This window comes from Simochromis diagramma, unplaced genomic scaffold (genome assembly GCF_900408965.1).
Source record: "Simochromis diagramma unplaced genomic scaffold, fSimDia1.1 OVJJ01000205.1, whole genome shotgun sequence".
NCBI lineage: Eukaryota > Metazoa > Chordata > Actinopteri > Cichliformes > Cichlidae > Simochromis > Simochromis diagramma.
The window spans coordinates 15,331,028-15,352,345 of NW_024386782.1; the positions used below are offsets into that span (position 1 = coordinate 15,331,028).

Genomic DNA, 21,318 nt, shown 5'->3' on the forward strand with positions numbered 1-21,318 from the left:
CAGCTCTGCTTCACCTTCAGTGCCCGATAAAAGCAGAACAACCCACAGAGCCAACATCCTGATGTGACAACGAGCAAACAAGGATCTCGTATTTCTAAACAACAGGATTATTACTTTATTGTAGTCTGCAGTGCACAGTTCAGTGTGTTCTACCTGATAAATTCTGTTAACCAGTGTCTTGCCTTCTGTGGTTAAACTCGTGTGCCAAACAGACAGCCTGTGTTCGTGCAAATCTCTGTGGTTAACCCAGGCATACAGGTCTCGAGCTTTGCAAAGGTCCTCTTATGACTGTTTGTGCAAACTCAGTCAGGCACTATACTGTGCAAAAGTATAGTTGTTGTTTTTATATTTTCCTAGAAAAATAGATGCAGAAATGTATTAAAACATGTGCAAACATTCATGGAAACACAGTTTATAAAAGAAAAACAGAGTTTGTACAATTCTAACAAGCTTGAAAGACCATCTTTATTCTTCAGCACAGCCTGAACTCTCTTAGTCAGCTTAATTTCTTTAAGAAGTCTTCAGGAAGAGTTCTCCAGACTTCTTGAAGCTCTTCTTTGGATGTTGGCTGCCTTTTGTTCTGTTCTCTGTCAAGATGATCCCACACTGCTTCAATAATGTTGAGGTCCGGGCTTTATGGAGGTCAATCCATGACTGATGCTGTTCCAATATGTGTTATCTGCACATTTCTGTGTTCAGAATTGCATCAATTTTGACAAGATCTCCAACACCACAGTTTTAAATGCAGCACCTATCCATTAAACAGCCCCCGCCATGTTTTACAGATGGCTGCAGACACTGATGTAGCTCTCTCCTACATGCAAACATATTGACAATGATTTAAACCAAAAATGTCTAATTTGGACTAAACCTGATGCCACAGGTTTAGTCTAGTTCTAGTTCTTGTGTTATTTGTCGAACCTCATCCTTTTCCCCATTTTTCTTCCTTAAGAATGGCTTCTTGATAGCCACCCTTCCACTGAGACTATTTCTGACGAGGCTTCGGTGAACAGTAGACGGATTAATTGAAGCGCCAGATGCCTTTCTCAGGTCCTGTGTCAGTTCTTTGGTAGACTTTTTTAATGCTCCATCTCCTTCTTGGCCTTCCACTTGTCAAGAAATGCACAGTACTGGTAGTACACTAGTAAAAGTAATGTAAAAACATTCAATTACTAAAAAGAAACTACTCTATAACTTTGAAGATGGAGGCATCAGCAGTCTCCCCATATCTGCTCATGCTTACTGAGCACCATATCATGTAAATGCATTATACATGAAGCCAGCAGGTAAAACACTGAAAATATTACTGCTGTAAGTGTAGGGCAGCCTTCACTGATGGAACACAGTATAGTCAGGAGAGAAAATGGTAAGCCTGTGTACACCCGTGGGAAATCTGTTTGCATTGTCATCGGATGATTGCCTTTGTGGAAATCTGCAGTAACAAGTTTGGTTTGCAGAGTTCGAGCTCTGATTCTTAGAAATTGGGCTGTCAGTTATTTTGTGGGAGTGTTTGTAGCTGTGGGCACTGGGTGTGTACCAACAGCAGCAAACTAATTTGGGTTCTGTATTCATGCTCATTATATTCTCGATCTCCTCTCTCAACCCTTGGTATTTTCCCAGCTTCTTGTGTTCCTTAATATTAGAGATCAGGTCAGCAAGAATGTGCTTTAAGTAGTTGTCATTCATTTGAAATCTCACCAGCTATTTCCATACAAAAGTGTGATTTCTTTTCTTATTAATCATACATATTCATCTATGTAATGGGAGCAAGACATAACTGGCATGTACTTCTACTTAGCAGTTTTAGAAAGTTCCACAAGGGAACTAGTGCTCGACTTTATAGCACGCAACAGACCCCAGTCTGAACCACATCCTCTAGACTAACAGAGTTCTTAAGAAGAGCTCAACAAAAAAAAAGAGAACAGAAAGGCTGGAGCTTCTGAAATATACACAGCTGAGAAAGGCTGAGCTTCAAATTATCCACCAGCTTATATTCAGAATCTCTGAGCCCTGTTGTTACATGCAGAACAGGCAGCTTGGTTTGATCAGATGGTTGTAGTCTTTGTCTCTAGTAGAAACACACACACACACACACCTCACACAATACCCTCACAAAGAGAAAGCCTCTGATAAACAGCTTGGCCAGTGGTGAGGAAGAGTAAACATACACAGCGTCCATCGACGCCTCATATGTAGGGCGGAAATCATCCGTGGTCATTAAACCAGACTGTCCTCCTGCCACATAGCAAACACTTTTTTATGACCTGAAACAAGTGAGCACACCTCATCGAGACTGGGCTGAAATATATGACTATTATTTTGCTTTCCTGGTATCTGTCTAAGAAATGTCGTGTTTAACACAAAGAGATTGTTTGACATGCTGGAAATATTTGCTTTCCCATCAACACAAACGCATTGAGTGAAGAAACCATTAGGGTTGCTCTGCTACCAGCATCTCTCAAATTTATAAATAAACATTAATTTATATAAAGAAAATATGGGACATGATCTTAAGAGAGGCTGTATGTGGAACTAATTCTGTGTAGAGTGCAGTGACTTACTAGATAAGTGCAAAACAAAAGTGCACCTTCATTCAGTTTCAGTTTTTTATGTATTGGGACATAGCAGAATTATTTTTCTTAATACAAATTGAGCCGAAATGAGGAAACAGTGTCTGCAAAGTTAAGCAACTAAGTGCTTGTTTTCTGTATGACTTCATTTGTCTCTCACATCATTGTTCAGGAACTTCCGCACTTCTTTATAGCGTTGCTAAAGCTCATTGAGGTTTGTGGCCATCTATTTATGCAAAGGTTTTTTAAGGTACTCCCACAAACCTTCTGTTGCATGAAACACTTTTAGTCAAGCTTTAGCTGTCAGACTGTTAGTATACTTTGATATACAGAGGAGCTAATGGTCGACTCAATAACTGTAAGTTGCTCAGGTCCCGTGGCTGCAAAACAAAGCCTGAATCATCACCCCTCCACCACCGTGCATCACAGTTGGTATGGGGTGTTTGTGCTGATATGCTGTGTTCGGTTTACTCCAAAAATGGAGCTGTGCATTATGGATGTCTCCAGTTTGGTCTACTCTCTAGAGGGCCTCGTTCCACAAGTCTTGTAGTTTGTTCAGATGCAACTCTGCAAACCTGAGCTGTACTGAGAGGTTACTTTTAGAGAAAAGAGACTTTCTTCTGGCAAATCTTCCAAACAAGCCATTTTTGTTCAGTCTTTTTCTAACTGTACTTTAAAATATAACGTTGTTGTATAACGTTAATCAAGTGCATTGGATTAGCAGCACCTAGCTGCTACTTGCCCTCTTAATTCCTGTAGAAGCAGTAAGTGCGTGCTTACTTTTTTCACACACTGTTTCTGCATTACGGTTTAATTTTCTGCCTGCACTGTTGCATTGTTTGACGGTTGCATTCATGGAAATCTGCATTCACAAGTGATTCTTAGAAACCGGCTTGTCAATTATTTTCTGGGAGTGTTTGTTGCTGTGTGTTATGTTTAATGAACACTAGGTGTGTGCTCCACTGATTTAGATTCTGAATTTCTCATGCTTATTGTTGCTTATCATACTTATTATTCTTCATGCTTTCTGTGGCACCCATTTTGAGTTTATGCTTTTATTTATGTTTTCAATGCAAATCACATTCACATAAACGACAGTTCAGAGTGCCCAGCCTTCTTGGAGTCACAGCATGGGGTGCTGGAGGGTGCTCCACCTGGCAGTCTTAAACACTGGTCGTGGAGGGGCGTGGTTGGGAGGAACGGCATGCCTGATCTGAACGTTGTCTCCTACTACTTACTTTTCCAGTCTTTTGTTGAGCTGTATCAACTTGCTTTAAAGATGTGGTGCTGCAACCAAATTCAAAATGAGCTAGTATTTTTCATGAAACATTAACATGTCTCAGTACTATTGATATAGTTTTGTTATGAATAAAATATGGGTTAACAAGATTTGTAAATCATTACATTTAGTTTTGTTTTGTTTTTTAAATACAATTTTCTTTGGAGTTGTATTGCGTTGATGCAAAATTGCACAAAATCTGCAGTTGGCCCCAAGAAGGTGTTCTTCATACAGCGTGGTGATCTTTCAAACAAAACTGTTATTTTCTCACATCTATACACATTTGCTAACAAATGTTCAAAATATCATATGCAATTTATTACCAAAAATATTCACTTGTCTGCTTTCACATGTGTATGAATTTGACATGCCATAATCCATAGGGTTTAATATGACGTCAGCTCAATCTTTGCAACTATAATAGTTTGAACTCCCCTGGGAAGCGTTGGGAACATGAAAATGTCCAAAATGTCTTGGTATGCTGAACCAGTTCCTTCAACTGGAACTGAGGGCCTGACCCCAACTCCTAAAAAACATCCCTACACTATAATCCCCCCTCCACCAAACTTTACACTTGGCACAATGCAGCCTGACAGGGATGAGTTAATTCATCACTTCACAGAGCACGTCTCCACTGCTCTGGAGTCCAGTGGCAGCGTGCTTTACACCTCTGCAACACTTTGCATTGTGCTCAGCGATGTAAGGCGTAGATGAAGCTTCTCGACCATCGAAACTCATTCCACGAAGCTCACGACACTCTGTTCTTGTGCTTTCGAGGTCTGTAGCGATTAACTAGTGAAAGATGGTGACCTCTGTGCCTCAGCATTTGCTGGCCCTGTTCTGTGATTTCACTTGGACTACCAATTTGAGGCTGGGTAGCTGTCATTCCCAGTGACTTTCACTTTGTTATAATATCATTAACAGCTGACTGTGGAATATCTAGTATGGGGAAATTTCATGACTGCACTTGTTGCACAGGTGGCATCCTATCATGGTACCACGCTGTAATTAACTGAGCTCCTGAGAGTGTCCCACAAATGTTTGTAGGAGTCAGCATGCATAGGGAGCTGAATTTTATATACCTGAATTCAGCGATTTTGATTGTAAATTGGTAAAAGCTGATCCCAAAACTCAATGAAGGCTGATCGTTGCTCCAGTTTGTGTTACGTAACCACAGAAGTGCAAAAGGCAGTTTAACCAGCTTGAGCCCCACCCCCGCTCAAATCAGTCTGAGCCAGAAATTGTTCTCTTCTGGACACAAAACAAGCAGTTGCTCTGGTAACATGACCCCACAGTCACCAACTACATGGGAATAAGCAAACAAAACCAGCTCTCAGAAGAATAACTGAGAATCACAAAGTGTTTTATATAAAACTCTTTAATTAAATTAGCTTATTTAAGAACACATAAATATTGGTTATAATAGAAAAGTACATGAAACAAGAATGCTACAATTTGGAATAAAACATCACAGTCTGCTATAGTAGTGGTCATCTTAATAATAATGTTGATGAATGCAGAAACCTATTTAAACAACAGAAATGCAAAACGACTCTCCTCCTCTCTGACGTCCCTCTAAAAACAAAAATTAACATCCATCATTAGCACCTTCTCTCTATAAAGCCTCCTTCAGTGTCTATGTTTCATGACCTTTGATGACCTGTTAGTAATAGTGATGTTGTCCTGAATAAAATTTAATTTCCTGTAACAGAGCAGATAATTCAGGGACACAGGTTTCATTTCATCACGGCTTTTCAGTGGTCTTTGATCGCTTGGTAAAAAGTGTGATGTGAACCAATCAGGGCTCAGTGACATTTAAATTTAAATGTGACGACAGCTGGGAGGCCGTTTGTTTTTGCTGCCCGCACCACCCCTTGAACCCATCGAGCAAAACCGAGCAAATGATGCAAAAAAAGAAGTGAAATTTTGCAGGAACTGTGCATGTTGGTGAGTGTAAATGACCAACTAACTCACCGCTAAATGAGTGTTTTAACCTGAGGCGGTGTCATGTATGTGGTAGGTTTATGGATCTCCATAAAGAAGGATCTTCCTGCATGGCCAGTGTCTGATTGACAAACTTCAGCACGCCTGTCAGTGAACTCATATCAGCCTGTTCCTCCTGACCCACCAGAGTGCTCACAGACTCCCTCCTCGAATCACTGAGCAGCTTGCCTTCATCCCTCTCCATCACGATGCCTTCCACGTCTGGATTTCTGTCACTTTCTCTGTCCACCATGTAAGTAAGCGGGTTGAAGGAGTTATCAGAGATTACTGTGGCATCTGAGGCACTGAGGCCCTGCCAGCTGTGGTCCACTGTGTCTGGTAAAGAGGAAATTGAGTGTGACAAAGACTCCCATGGTTGCTTACTCAAAGCCTCTCTCAGTGTGGCTTTTACGCTCTCAGGGAGGTCCAAGGAGGAGTCAATACTGCTGCTCTGCAGCCAGTCACATGTTTGTCGGCTCTCCGAGAGATGAAGAGCCGAGGTGGGTTTAAGGTTTGAGCGAGCAGAGGGTGATAAACACGTCTGCGCATGTGTTGGGGAGCTTAGGTGTGTGGAATGGGCATGAGGAGGAGAGCTGATAGTCGTCTGAAGCTTTTTGGGGGAGGATGCAGGGGAAGGAGCAGAGAGGCAGAGCTGGGGAGAGTCTGTGACTTTGTGCAGAGAAGAGAGAGACGTGCTGTGATTGTACAGATGTTGTCGGTCTGCAGCTCGTCCCAAACTGGAGATCCTGGCCTGGAGACGAGCCACCTCAGACTCCTGCCAGAACAGGGGAACATTAGCTTAAAAAAAAAAAAAAACTATCATAAAGAACTTACAACATGCAACTTTCATTATGCTGACTAAAGAAAGCTCTACCTTGATGAGGAGGGAATCACTGGAGGTCTCCACGGACTTCTCGGAGGCATGGAGCTGACTCTGGAGCTGGGCAGCCTCGACTCTGGTTTGATTTAGCACAGCAGTGAGATGCTCCAGCTGTGCCTGCAGACGACTGTTCTGGGCTCTAGTTTGCTCGTAAAGAGTCCTGCTCTGTTCCAGCTGAGTCTGGCTCTGAAGGAGCTGTGTCTGGCTCTGGTCTAACTGTGATTGGAGGTGAGTAGCTCGCTTCCAGGCGTGCTCAAGCTCCGTCTTAGTTTGGTCCAGCTGGGCTTTGGTCTGATCAAAGCGGACCCTGGCTTCTTCGAGCTGGGTCTGGCTCTGCTGAAGTTTAACAGTGAGTTGTTCCTGGGAGGAGCGCATTGTGGAGGAGATCTGCTCCGAGACTTTGAGGAGCTGGCCTCGAGTCTCCTGAAGAGACTCCAGCTGGGAACAGAGGGAAAACAGACGCGTGAGAAAAGTGCTGCTTTTTTTTTTTTTTTCCAATGACAGAAAGTTTAAAATAAATTAGTTAAATGGAACCTGATATATGAAATATAAATATGAGCATTATTGTTTGACTGCTTCATGATGTGGTTTTGATGTGTTCTAATAAACTCACACTAAACGTTGCAAAAAGACAAAGAAGCAAAACCAACATGTTCTCAGCTGTGCGTAACAGAGATGAAGTAACATGAGAAAAGATACTATAAAATAAGGAAATCATATGGCGTCACTGACGTGTAAAAGTCAAATATAAATAAAAAAGAGGAAAACAAATCAGACTGAAACAGGAACAATATTTAGGACTACAGAACATGAAAAACCACAAAGGCTTAAACACATACTGACTCACGGACAGGAAGCTGACAGAAATAGTGCTGACCAAGAAGTTTGGGCTCTATTAGGATAAATCCACAATAAGTGTCTGAAATTTACTTCTCGACTCTCTGGAAAACTGAAGAGGTAGATAAAATCCAAATGTCACACAGATTATTTTAGAGGCCAAAATAATAGATTGGGCTTCGTGTCACATAAATTAAATTAAGTACATTTCATGGAATTCAAGATTTATTATTTAAGTTATTAGTTTTTTATCTTTGGTGCAAACACATCAGGTGCACCATCAAGTGTTGTGGACCCTGAGTCCAGAGTTCAATTAAAATCAGCAGATCTAAGGCAAACTCTACACGGCACACAACGTTGAAGTTAACTGTTAGTTTACTGTTAACAGAGCAGTCTGTCACCAGTCTTGAGACAACAGTACCTCTTTGCTATGCTGCTCCCTCTCCAGCTCCAGCTCCTGCTCTAAGCCGGTGACCATGCCCTGAAGCCTGGCCTCCGACTGCAGCCAGCGCGCCTCCTTCAGAGTCAGCTCCTCCTCTACGGCACACAGCTGGGCCTCCTGCACACACCCCACAGCCAAATTAATGATAGAAACAGATGTACAACATGAAGAAGAGGGTTTTTCCTGCATAAATATAATTTGTTCTGCCACCAAAGGAAAATCAGTGGCCTTTAATTCAGTCACTCATGAGCTCCAGCATACTTTATAAATAGCAAGAAAGAAGAGGAAAACAAGTAGACCTCTGTTAAGTATGGTATATTGATTTTAACAGAAGTTAAGGCAGGAGGCCTTAAGACCCCTGTTGTTTAATGCAAACCAATCATGTTTCACTCCCTAAAGGCCGATTCTGCACCAGGAGAAATCCTGTAATGTCATTAATTGCTTAATGAATGTCACTGATGCTTCCTGCTGATAGCAGTGAACACACTGAGCATGAGCATCAAGATTGCTCAGTGGCAGACCAGCGAGCTGCTCTCAGGTCTCACTAAGTGACAGCTTGAACACCCCCACCCAGCATTACCTTACACAGGGACATGCAGGCAAAGCTAATGGATCTAATATGATCAAGAAACAAACAGTGTTTTGACGATACCGTCTCTTTGGTCTGCAGCTTGGAGGCATCCAGCTCTCTGCTCAGACCCTCACAGTGACCCTGAGTTTCTTCAAGCTCTTTGAGAACTTTCTGAAGTTTCTGCTGACATGCAAACAGCTCCTGAGACTCCTGACAACACAAACACACACATATGCAAAAAGACAAAGTTGTGGTCAAAAGTTTACATCCACTCATCATTGGCATGAATGTCGAATGACTGTACAGGGCTCTAGACTAACTTTTTGCCACGGTTGCACTGGTGCGCCTTTTTTTCTTAGGCGCACCAGCACAAAACTTAAGTGCACCCAAATTTTTCAACCACATTGCTTAACAGCTGTACAGCAGACATTCTTTAATAACTTTAAAAATAAAAAGTGTGCACACAAGTTTGAATTTTTTGTGGATTTTCTTTGATCCAAATTAGGTCAAAAGTATAAATACAGACTCAAATATATACTTTCATCCCCATTATTATGTGGTTAAATGCCCCCATGTTGCACTTTGACCAGACACTCTTGGCAGTAACCAGCAAGCTTCTGGCATAATACTGGGTGAATATTTAACAACGCTTTTGGGCAAATTTGGTAGAGTTCATTGAAATTGAGGTTGGTTTCTTGGCACTGATCCAGCCTTTAAATATTGTCCACAACTTTTTCTAACAGGTTTTAGTTTGGGGGATGGGGAAGGCAAGCTCAATGCTAGCCCACTTTATCCATTTCAAAACCAGTTTTGATCTCAGTTTGGTGTAATTGTCCTGTTGAGACATCCTGTTTTGTCCAAGTTTCATCTGTCTAGCTGCTGATTTGAGGTTAAGTTGAAGAACTTAGAGGTAGTCCTCCTTCTTCATTATTTCATTCACTTTGAGCAATGAACCAGTACCACAGGTGGAAAACAGCTCCACAGCATGATGCTACCACCACCATGCTTGAGAGATGGTACAGTGTTCTTAGCTCCAAGTTTACTCCTCCAAACATACTTCTTATCATTGTGGTCTCAATCTCTGTTTCTTCTGACTAGAAGGTATTTGACTCGTCTATGTGGGCAGCTGCAAATTTCAGTCGGGCTTGAAGGTGCGATGCTGAAGTTCCAGCAGTTTCCAGGTCATAGTAGGCATCAGCCTTGGTGGTTCCTGGGTTGTTCCTGAACATCCAAACCAAATTCCTCTCATCTGAGAGTGATGGTTTCGGTCTTCTTCCAGACCTTGACAAGTTTGAATAACTTATATTTACCTCCAATTGTTTGAACTGAATTAGCAGTTGTGTAGACCTTCTTAACTTGTGCAAATCTACAATACTCCTTCTTAGATCTTCTCTGATTTACAATCCAATGAGTCCTGTCACACAAATCCATTTTATGCTGGACAAGAGAAACTAGCAGAGGTCAATCATGATCACTAATGAGAAGTTAAGGCTTTGTTAAGTTCAAAGACAGGAACCACTTATTAAATGTTTTAGTGAGTCTATGTATTTATTTGAGCCTGTGTACATACTTTTGACCTTGTGTGGATTAGAGAAAATGAAAAATAAACTGAAACCTGTGCACCCGATTTTTGTTCTTTGAAGTCATTAAAGATGTATGCTGTATGATCACTACATCCTGGAACCAGAGCAGTTCAAAAAAATCATTAAAATCCCCAAATTACCATGACTAGTGTATGTAAACTGTACATCAGCACAGTGTGTTATCTAAACCATACCAATCATGAGTTCATTTTCTAACTCTATAACTGACTCTAAACTAGATCTGTACATCTCTTCAGAGCAGCTGCTTCTGTTTACCCAGACTACAGCATGGAAATTAGATTTATGAAGTAACAACACAAAATAAATGCAAACATAAGGTACGCAAACATTCGTGGAACTGACTGTGTTTGATTAACATCTCATATTAAAGCTGCTCCATATCCAAATATCCTACAGTTTAATCTAGCTGCAAACAAGTTGATGAAATATGTAGCACAAAAAGACTGAACGATGCAAAAAGGGACGTAAACATCGTTCTGTTTTTTGTTTTCTTAGTGAGAAGAAGCACACAAAACATTGTCACTTCATTCATTCTATTTTCCCATTCTTCTAATGCCGGTCCAACTGAAAAATATCCCTCAAGGCAAACCCAGTGACACACTTGCTCTGAGCTCTGACCTTCATGTTTCTGTCAGTGAGCTCCCTCTGTGCGTCCCTCAGCTCCCTCTCTCTGGCTTCCAGGCTCTGCTGCAGAGACTCCACCTTCCTCTCCAGCTCCTGCTTGTGCTCTTTGATGGCCACGTCCAGTTGGCCAAGCTGAACACAACAGGATGTCGAGAAAGAGGAAAATGATGAGTTATGGCAGCAAACTATGGTACGGATTAAATGAACTGTACATCAGCTATGCTTGTGTACGTCTGGGATGTACCAGCTTTGCTCTCTGTTGGAGCTCCCCCTGTCTTTCCCTCAGGGTGTTGTCCATGTCTAAAACCTCGTGAGTTCTCTCCTCCAGCTCCCTTTGGGTCTCCCTGTAAAGTCATACACACAAATACTTACAGCATAAAAAGACATTATTAAATGTTAAACAGCAAATTATTTTCTCTGGATAAATACACAAAAAAGATCTCATCTGAGCACATGACGCCATGCTCTCACCTCAGCTGGACAGTCAGTTTTTCCACCGAGGCTTGCCGCTCATCTGAAACCTTTTGGGTTTTCTGTAAAACATCCTTGAGTTCCTGCAGTTGCTTCAGAGTGTCAGCCAACTCGTTCTGCACCATCTGCAGCTGCCCCTCTAAGATTTCGACTTTCTGAGAACAGTTGCGCCGATCTGCCTCACTACGATTAAGCGCCTTCTCCAGATCCATAACTAGGAGGGTGAGAGGTTTGTTAAGTTGTGTTTGTGTTAATGCTCCTACTATTTAAACAAGATAAAAGACTTCCACAAAAACCATGGAGAAAAACAAACACGTCTTACCAATGTCATTCTTGCTGATGAGTTGGCTCTTTATGTGCTGCAGGCTCTCCTCCATACAGCTGATCTGAGAAGTCTTAACACCGACATCCTTCCTCAGACGCTCCAGCTCTGACTCCTTGGACACTAGCTCCTCCCTGCACTTTTTCACCTCTAATGTGAGATGTCTGCAGACAAAAAAAAACCCCACAAATAAAAAAAACAAACCATTATCTTGCAAGAAATTAGGCACACTTGCAGTTTTATAAGATTTAATTCAGCACAGCTGGAAAGATGTCCATGTCTTGGGAGTAGGAGACCCTCCAGAATTTTTAGAAACTAAACTGGCTCAGCAAATATTTCTTTTGATTTAAACTCTTAAAGTGCTTTTATTTTCTTGCTCCTTTTAAAGTGAGAACTGTAATGAAACTTTAACAAACCTCCAAACTACATTAAACAGCTACAAAAGCGAATGACTGTTACGCCCATAATACCAAGCTTTGCATTTTAAAAAGCAAACATGGTTCTTATAACTAAAACTAGAGCTATAGTTTCTCTTATTTTAGCTGTGCTCACCTCACAGACTCGGAGAGCCGTTCATTCTGCTGGTTTATCTCCCGCAGCTTCTTCTCCTTCACCTGATTATCTTCCTGTCTCTTGCTTAATTCTTCCTGCAGAGACACTCGGGCTCGTTCCAGCTGCTGCTCCAGACCCGACACCTGCAGGCAGAGAGCACCAACAACAACATACACTTTGGTTTGAATTACTGTTATTCCCTATCAATAAAAATAAACAGCAAACTGTTACAGTTTTACAAGCCGTATAAATCAGGAGACGCATCAGAAAAGATACTTAAAAATAAAAGTTATCAATGAAACGTGTCTAAGAAAAGGTCTGAATATTCAGGTACAGTCACTTTTCTGTGTGTTCTGAAGCTGTGTAATCTTTAGCATTTTCCATACATTCAACTAAAAATATGACAATAACTCTAAACGTACCACTTATAAATACAAAGCATAAATTACAATAAAACATGTATGCAAAATGCATTTTTCCCCAAGTTTACCTTCTAAGTGAGAAGGTTTTTGCTCCGTCTTAGCTCACCTGCCTGTGCAGCTGGCTTTGGCTCTCCTCCAGCTCAGAAACTCGAGCGCTGCTCTCTGTGAGCATGGTCTGCTGCTGCTGGAGAGAAAGCTGCAGCTGCAGGTTCTCCTCACTGGAGCTCTGACAAACCAGAGTGGTGCTGTGAAGCTTCTCCTGCAGAGAGGACACCTAAAAAGTAGGGAAGGAGTGGAGAACATGTGCCTCAGAAGTGGGTTTTGGATGAATTTTCATGAGTTTTCCTGCATTGTTACCAACACTGTACCTTCTCCTTGTTCCTCTCCAGCTCGGTCTCGTAGTTCTTCTTCATCTCTTCTATCTGCTGCAGGTATGAGTTCATCTCTTTTCTGCATGCTGACAGAGACGACTGCAGCTCACACACCTGGTGTAGAAACATATTGGTAACTGCAGTTGTTGATGTGGTTTGATTCCTGGCTTGTTCTAGAAGTTCATGTCCCGTAAACCAAATCTGTTATCAGTGTTATTTGTACACACCTTGGCTGCAGAGCGAGCTGCCTGCTCTTTGAAACTCTGGAGAAACTCCTCGTTCTGTCTGACTTCCACCTGCTTCTCCTGAAAACAATATAATTTCAGGTTTTTCATTCATAAACAGCATATGTACTGTGATGCATGTCTATTAAATGGTTCTCCGACTTCTACTGTCTACATGTCTTCTTCTGAAACAGAGGATGCATTTGTGGTCTTATGCTACAAGTGTTCTGACCTGTGTGAGCTGATCTAGAGAGTTCTGCAGCAACAGAGCTGTTCTCTGAGCCTCGTCTCGCTCCCTCTGGAGGGAAGTCAACTCCTGCTCCATCTCTGCCACCCGAGGCTGAACCTCTTCCAGAGACAACTGCAGCTGCAGGAGACAGAAAATAATCTTACTACAAGGAATATTACAGTGCAGATTATCTCCATCTTTCCTCTTCTTTACCCTTTGGTTGCAGCACATTTAATATTACGCAGTATGATTAAATTCATAATACAGAGGTAAAAGACAAAGCTGTAGATCACCATTTGTATTCTTTGTTGTTGCTCTGTGAATTGGTGAGAATGAGACTGCTGACACTTTTCCAGAGACTGCTGATACTCTCGTTGCTTTTTGGTCAGCAGTGACTGGTAATGCTGGACGCTGCTGGTCTTCTCCTTTAATCAAAATGAAAAAAGAACCAAAGTGTGACTTGCCGTTGACTTTCTAAAAGTAGAAAAGCTACATTTGAATCATAACCGCGTACCTGTAATTGAGTCTCCAGCTCAGTGTTTTTCAGCGCAGCCAGACTGTAGGCTGAAGTCTTCTCCTGTAACTGCTTTTCCAGTGCGGCAACTCGTGCCTTTTTCTTTTTTAACTGAGTTCAACAGAGACAGTTAATCTGTAAGTAACAGTCATGACTTTTGAAACTTGGAACAAAAGCTTACTGAGCTATAAAACTCGCTGTACACTTTACAATCTAGTGATTTATTACCTAAAATACTATACTATAAAATACTATACTGTACCCTTTGCATGCAAAGGGTACATTTGGCTTGAGTTGTTCCAATAAAAAAAAATCAGTAAGTAGAAATAATACTGTATGTGCTACACTGCTGTTAGCACTGGTGTGTGTGGAAACATAAGAAAAAGTGTGTTACCTCTTTCTCTGTGTCTGTGGCTTGTTTGAGTTTGTCCAGCAGCTCTGTGTGGAGGATCTGGTAGTGGGAGGCTCTCTGGGCCATGGAGCTCTGCAGGGAGGAGATTTCCTCCTGGGCCCTGCTCAGACGATCCTGAAGCCGCTCGATCAGGTTGCTCTGTTTCAGCCGCTCAGCTTCCTTTGACTGCAGCACTCGCGTGAGCTGCTGGTAGCCCTCACCTGCCGGGATTAACAGAGAGGACTGCAGTCGATGCATTTTTCTGTTTTCTGTTCTTTTTAGGCATTTTTATTGATAGATATTGGAATTTATTTTTAGCTTTACATTCCTTTTAAAACATCAAATCATTAACTAGTTCATAATTTATTCATTATACTTTGTTTTTAGTCACTCCCTTTAAGGGTTCACCACAGTGAACTGGCTCCATCTCATCCTAAACCCTAGCATCCTCTCCTCTCTGCATGTCCTCCTTCACTACACCCACAAGCTTTACTCTTTTTATTTTTTAGATTAAATAATTTCAGAGGCTGGTTTTAAACTCTTGCATTTTAAACTACATACACAAAGTGCAAAGAAATAAACTGTTAGTAATCAACAAATAATTTCCCTTTCAGTTTGAAAAAAAGAAGATGAAGAGTATGTTGCAAGTATGAACTGATTAATCTGATTGAGCCTACCTGGCTTTAGCTTCATCAGGTGTGCAGCTCCCGTATAGTCCACTGGGGGCAACATGCAAGGACTGGCACAGATTTGACCCAAAGTACCCTTTAAGAGAAAAAAAAAAGTGTGACAACAGTAACCATGTCTTTGTTTTGCACGATCAGCCATAAAGGGTGACTTGTTTTGAGGAAGCAAATAAAATAATCACGTAGCACAACCTTGATTCAAAAACTGGGTAAGAACACAAACGACACACAGACGTCTCCCCACCTCCCGCAGATGCAGCAGGGCCAGTATGGCCTCCAAGCCGGCCAGCTCTGTCTGGCTCTGCTGAGCCTCTTTCTGGCTCTGGGCGACCTTCTGCTCCTGGCTGTGGGTCACAGCCCGCAGGTCTTCCAGTTCCCTCCGCAAAGAGGCCACATCCCTGCACTCTGCACCTCGCTCCATAAGCTGCCACTCCAGGTGCGAAGCTTTATGTCCAGCCTCTTCGATTTGGGCTTGGAGGCTAGCAGCCGCAGCCTTAAACTGTTTCACCTCCTCCGTCAGCTGACTGCGAGATAGACGAGGAGAAACTATGCAGATTAAACATGCTATGCAAGCACACAGAAATTTCCTTATAAAAGACAAAATCATCCCTTTTATGATTATTAGAAATCCTGCAAGCAATCAAAGAACTACATAACAATGCAGTTAAATTAAAAGTACCTAATTGTCTGTCTGTGTTCTGCCTTCTGTCTCTCCAGCTCAGTGCACTTCATCTCCAGCTCCTCTTTCTCTCGGTCACACTCTATGAGACTTCCTTTTAGTTTGTTTTCACTCGCCATCACCTGAAAGCCACAAACCAAAACATATATTTCTGATGTTAACATGCAAGTAAAACTGTGTTTTTTAGTTTAAATCAATCAATATTTCAATAAACACACCCTTTTAAGCTTAATGGAAATTGTAGCCTTATAATCTTTGAAGGCTTCTTTGAGCTTCTCTGCATTTTCAAGTGCTTGATTCCTCTGTTGCTCTGCCCTGCAAGCCATGGTGTTGCACATGCGTTAGTAAAATACAGTAAATAATTCAACTAAACATAAGAAAATGTGATGCCCAATACAGACAGTCATACAGACAAAACACACTGTACCAGATTGTTTTCTTTTATTTTCACTCATATTTTAAACTGTACTGATTGAAATCATGAGCAGAGCTGAGCCTGGATATAAGCCCACCGTTTTCCTAACGCCGTCTTGTTTTCCAGCTCCTCCCTGAGTGTGCTCAGCTCTTCAGTAAGAGTCGCTACCACAATGTCGCTGTGAGCTGCAGCTTCCTGACAACGCTCTGCCCTCAGCTCTGCTGCCCTGGGAAACACAGACAATACAGGTTATGCTATTAATGCCAAAATTAAAGGCACAGTTTCAAGAAACAAAAGGCAAACGTAATAAGTAAATCTAGAAAAGCTCGAATAAAGAGCCACATTTCCACCCAGAGTGAACTTGATCTTTTGGGGACCTTTTTAAAGAAACTGAAAGGTTCCAGCTTGACTTACTAAAAAGTAAATAGAAACAGAATGCAATGATTTGCATACTTATAAACCCATATTCTATTTTATTAACAATAAAAAACAAAGTAAATCTTTAAACTGAGAAAATCTACATATTTGAGAAAAATATTAACTCATTTTGAATTTGATGGCAGCAGTATGTCTAAAAAAAAAAAAAAACTTGGGACATGGTCATGTGTACCACTGTGTAGCAACCCCCTTCTTTAACAACAGTCTGGAAACATCTGGAAACTAAGGAGACCAGCTGGACTTTTGGGAGAGGAATGTTGTCCTGTTTGTTCTCATCTTTGCCTGTTCCAATTTGTTCTAGTTTTCATTTCATGATGCTCCAAATGTCTCCTGAAATATGCAAGGCCTTCACTTCGAGATGGGAGCATATGTTGCTCTACAACCTGTATATACACCTTTCAGCACTGACGGTGCCTTTGCAGATGTGCAAGCTGTTAATTTCACAGCCTCTGATCCACCTCCATGCATTCAAAGATGCCTTTTGATGGCTTTACCTGACCACAAACAGTTTTCCACTTTTTGTTAGTCCATTTGATGAAATATTCGCAGTCGCACAACTTTACATTAAGGCAGTCTTAGCTAATTATAGGCCAATCTCCAACCTTCCTTTCATATCAAAAATCCTTGAAAGAGTAGTTGTCAAACAGCTAACAGATCATCTGCAGAGGAATGGTTTATTTGAAGAGTTTCAGTCAGGTTTCAGAGCTCAGCACAGCACAGAAACAGCTTTAGTGAAGGTTACAAATGATCTTCTTATGGCCTCTGACAGTGGACTCATCTCTGTGCTTGTCCTGCTAGACCTTAGTGCAGCGTTCGATACTGTCGACCATAATATCCTATTAGAGCGATTAGAACATGCTGTAGGTATTACAGGTACTGCACTGCAGTGGTTTGTATCATATCTATCTAATAGACTCCAGTTTGTGCATGTAAATGGAGAGTCCTCTTCACACACTGAGGTTAATTATGGAGTTCCACAGGGTTCAGTGCTAGGACCAATTCTGTTTACACTATACATGCTTCCCTTAGGCAGCATCATTAGAAGACATAGCATACATTTTCACTGCTATGCAGATGACACCCAGCTCTATCTGTCCATGAAGCCAGATAACACACACCAATTAGTTAAACTGCAGGAATGTCTTAAAGACATAAAGACCTGGATGGCCGCTAACTTTCTGCTTCTTAATTCAGATAAAACTGAGGTTATTGTACTCGGCCCTGAAAATCTTAGAATTATGGTATCTAACCAGATTCTTACTCTGGATGGCATTACCTTGGCCTCCAGTAACGCTGTGAGGAACCTTGGAGTCATTTTTGACCAGGACATGTCCTTCAACGCACATATTAAACAAATATGTAAGACTCCTTTCTTCCATTTGCGCAACATCTCTAAAATTAGAAATATCCTGTCTCAGAGTGACGCTGAAAAACTAGTTCATGCATTTATTACTTCCAGGCTGGACTACTGTAATTCATTATTATCAGGATGTCCAAAAAACTCGCTGAAAAGCCTTCAACTAATCCAAAATGCTGCAGCAAGAGTCCTGACAGGGACTAGAAAGAGAGAACATATTTCTCCTGTTTTGGCTTCCCTTCATTGGCTTCCTGTTAAATCCAGAATTGAATTCAAAATCCTGCTCCTCACATACAAGGTCTTAAATAATCAGGCCCCATCTTATCTTAATGACCTTGTAGTACCATATCACCCTATTAGAGCACTTCGCTCTCGCACTGCAGAACTACTTGTTGTTCCTAGAGTATTTAAAAGTAGAATGGGAGGCAGAGCCTTCAGTTTTCAGGCCCCTCTTCTGTGGAACCAGCTTCCAGTTTGGATTCGGGAGACAGACACTATCTCTACTTTTAAGATTAGGCTTCAAACTTTCCTTTTTGCTAAAGCATATAGTTAGGGCTGGACCAGGTGACCCTGAATCCTCCCTTAGTTATGCTGCAATAGACGTAGGCTGCCGGGGGATTCCCATGATGCATTGAGTTTTTCCTTTCCAGTCACCTTTCTCACTCACTATGTATTAATAGACCTCTCTGCATTGAATCATATCTGTTATTAACCTCTGTCTCTCTTCCACAGCATGTCTTTATCCTGTCTTCCTTCTCTCACCCCAACCGGTCGCAGCAGATGGCCGCCCCTCCCTGAGCCTGGTTCTGCCGGAGGTTTCTTCCTGTTAAAAGGGAGTTTTTCCTTCCCACTGTCGCCAAAGTGCTTGCTCATAGGGGGTCATATGATTGTTGGGTTTTTCTCTGTATCTATGAAGCGCCTTGAGGCGACTTTTGTTGTGATTTGGCGCTATATAAATAAAATTGAATTGAATTGAATTGAATTGAATTGGAACATTATTCTGAAATTCCTCCACAATTTGTAGATTATGTTTTTGTTTTGTTTTTTTTCAGACTGGTGAACCTCAGCCTCTCTTTTTATGCCCAATCATGTTACACACCTGCTCCCAACTAAACTGATTGTAAAATGTTCCTCCAGCTGTTTCTTTTCAGTACCACTTACTTTTCCACCCATTTGTTGCACGCATTCCAAATTTTTTCAGATGTGCTGCTGCCATCAAATTCAAAATGAGCTAATATTTTTCATAAAAATCACTTTAAATGCTTAAGCTATGTTTTTTTATGTTCTGTTAAGAATAAAAACCTTGTGGATATTTCAGTCAATGACATACTTAAGTTCTTTGGCCTGAGCCTCCAGCTCCGCTTCAAGCTGACGAATCTGTTCACTCATGACCACCACATTGTTGTGAACCCCAGCCCTGGGGCCCCTGAGGTAGACCTGCAAAAGAACACAGATAACCCATGTATACACTTTCTGCTAGTTATTACGGGAGACTTTTCATATCATATTTGACATTTCAAGGAAAAAAAACACTGAAATCTAACACTAATTTAACACTGTGGCTTGGTCAAATGGAGGTGTTTGGCACGGTTGTAGAGGGATCTGCAGCAGACTAACCCACAGTCTTTAAAGATTTAACAAGCTCCACTTAAAAATAATAATAAAATTAAAAATCACATGTGTAATATCATACCTGAGATTTGGAGGTAGCCATATCATACTGCATTGCATCCAGGTCACTGATGAGCTGCTCATCCTGCAGAGTCAGACAGGCATTTTCCTGCCGCACACAGCCAACCTTCTTCCTCGAAGCAGAAATGGACTCCATCTCTACAGAACAAGTGTTGAATTATGATGACAAACAAAGGCATAACACAGGAGTGGATGAGAAACGTTTATTTTTTTTTACCCTAGAGCTGCTATGTAACACTAGATCTGCTCATTTTTTGAACAACTTACTCAGTTTTACGTGTACAGAAAATATAGACCACTAACCAGCCCACACCTGGGTAGTCACCCTTTATGCAAACAAAACTAGCCCACCAAAATAGTTTCTCTCATTTTAGGGAACAATTACCGAATTCATGGACGTGCATACCTTTATACAGCATGTAACATAGTGTGGCAGATAATGTGTAAATGATATTCAAACACTTTTTTTCTTAGTGTTTCACTCAGAAATAACTCCATTGCCCTTTACCTTTGACTTGGAGGAGGTTGGACCTACCAGCAACAATCCGTCTCTCAGCCGTCCCACAAGATATTATAACATCAGGCAGCCAGGACTGAACCTGTTCATCACCACGGCCATCTGACTGACTGCAGACCAGCGAGAGGAAACCAAGAGAAAGGGGGTGGACGGCTCGAAAACAGAATCATACTACATATTTGCAGGTTTCTGTTACAAAAAACACCAGCTACAGGTTGGGTCTCTGTGATTACTCACCTCAGCTTCTGTGTAGCCTGAGCTCCCTCAAACCGATTAGCTCTTTGATGTCAAACATCAGACTATTACCGGGTGCATATTTAGCTTTCCGGCGCTGAAGCAACATTTACCGCTTGTGTGAACGGTTGAAAAGCTCCAGAAGACCTTTAACTTCATCAGCATGTGGCTATGTTTTAAGTATCCGAGGCTACACCAGAACAACTACGCTCGCTAAATGTAAACAGTGTTGCTCGATGGATCAACAGGTGGCTAACTCCTCAACCTTATCACTGTTTTCACAGCAAAAAGCCACCAAACGACCCACAGGCAGCATTAACCTTTCAACTAAAAATTTACTTTTTATTGTTCTTACGCTATAAAAGCATATCATACGCATTTATCGTTTCTACTGTGACAAATCTTTACATGTTACCCAATGCAGTTGCAATGAAGGAGAAGGTATCCAAAACAGTTTGTAATTCCTAGTCTCCGCCTACAACTAACAACCAACCTTGCTATTGGGCAATACTGAGTTGCCTGTGAATTGATTGGTGAAGAGGGATAGCCGCGAACAACGGCGCGTGTGGTGTGCCAAAAAGTGATTGCCTGCCAAAAACTGATGGCCTGCCAAAAACTGATTTCCAATGTTTCTGTGTATTTTTTATGTGTAATATCTTTACGTATGTTCGTAAATAGACTTCGGTGAACATGGTTTACAAAGGGGTAATATATAGAATTAGTTGAATATAGTTGTATCTTTACAATTCTGTGTATTGTACTTACATTATAACCAATCCTTTATCCCCACTTAAAATATTTTTACAGAACCATTGTAATATTTGTTGCCATTTGTGCTGTCCTCTTGGCGAGCTTACTCTTACAAAATACATTTTTAATGTTAATGAGATTTTTTTAACTGCATAAATAAAGGTTATATAAAAGTCACTGCCAAAAACTGATTGCGACTTGCCCTTTGGCAGCTCCACTGTGGCCTCTCCTTCTCACAGGAACTGCCAACAGAGCAGGTATGAA

General features: G+C 41.4%; 1 protein-coding gene across 2 annotated transcripts; it reads right to left on the minus strand.

Moving 5' to 3' along the window:
* Positions 1-5,209: 5,209 nt before the first annotated feature.
* ccdc18 (coiled-coil domain containing 18) lies at positions 5,210-20,786 on the minus strand. 2 transcript variants are annotated; one of them, XM_040022155.1, is made up of 25 exons: positions 20,308-20,786; positions 20,062-20,180; positions 19,555-19,691; positions 19,192-19,298; positions 16,164-16,292; positions 15,870-15,966; positions 15,652-15,773; positions 15,217-15,496; positions 14,964-15,051; positions 14,290-14,507; positions 13,896-14,006; positions 13,675-13,806; positions 13,385-13,519; positions 13,156-13,233; positions 12,926-13,042; positions 12,664-12,831; positions 12,136-12,278; positions 11,584-11,747; positions 11,262-11,475; positions 11,035-11,134; positions 10,785-10,922; positions 8,644-8,772; positions 7,971-8,108; positions 6,707-7,150; positions 5,210-6,607 (listed from the first exon to the last, which is right to left on the minus strand). In XM_040022155.1, exons 3-25 carry the CDS (start codon positions 19,687-19,689, stop codon positions 5,855-5,857), a joined length of 4,140 nt encoding a protein of 1,379 aa, XP_039878089.1. In that variant the 5' UTR covers positions 19,690-19,691; positions 20,062-20,180; positions 20,308-20,786; the 3' UTR covers positions 5,210-5,854. The 2 variants fall into 2 exon arrangements, with proteins under 2 accessions (XP_039878089.1, XP_039878088.1); XM_040022154.1 differs by having other exon boundaries at positions 20,089-20,180; positions 20,308-20,785.
* Positions 20,787-21,318: the final 532 nt, after the last annotated feature.

Coding starts and splice junctions, on each gene's coding strand:
- ccdc18 (XM_040022155.1), bottom strand. CDS start 19,689: ATGGAGTCCATTTCTGCTTCGAGGAAGAAGGTTGGCTGTGTGCGGCAG. Junction 15,967..16,163: donor AAGACGGCGTTAGGAAAACG/GTGGGCTTATAT, acceptor CATGGCTTGCAG/GGCAGAGCAACAGAGGAATC. Junction 14,007..14,289: donor CCACAGACACAGAGAAAGAG/GTAACACACTTT, acceptor TGTTGAACTCAG/TTAAAAAAGAAAAAGGCACG.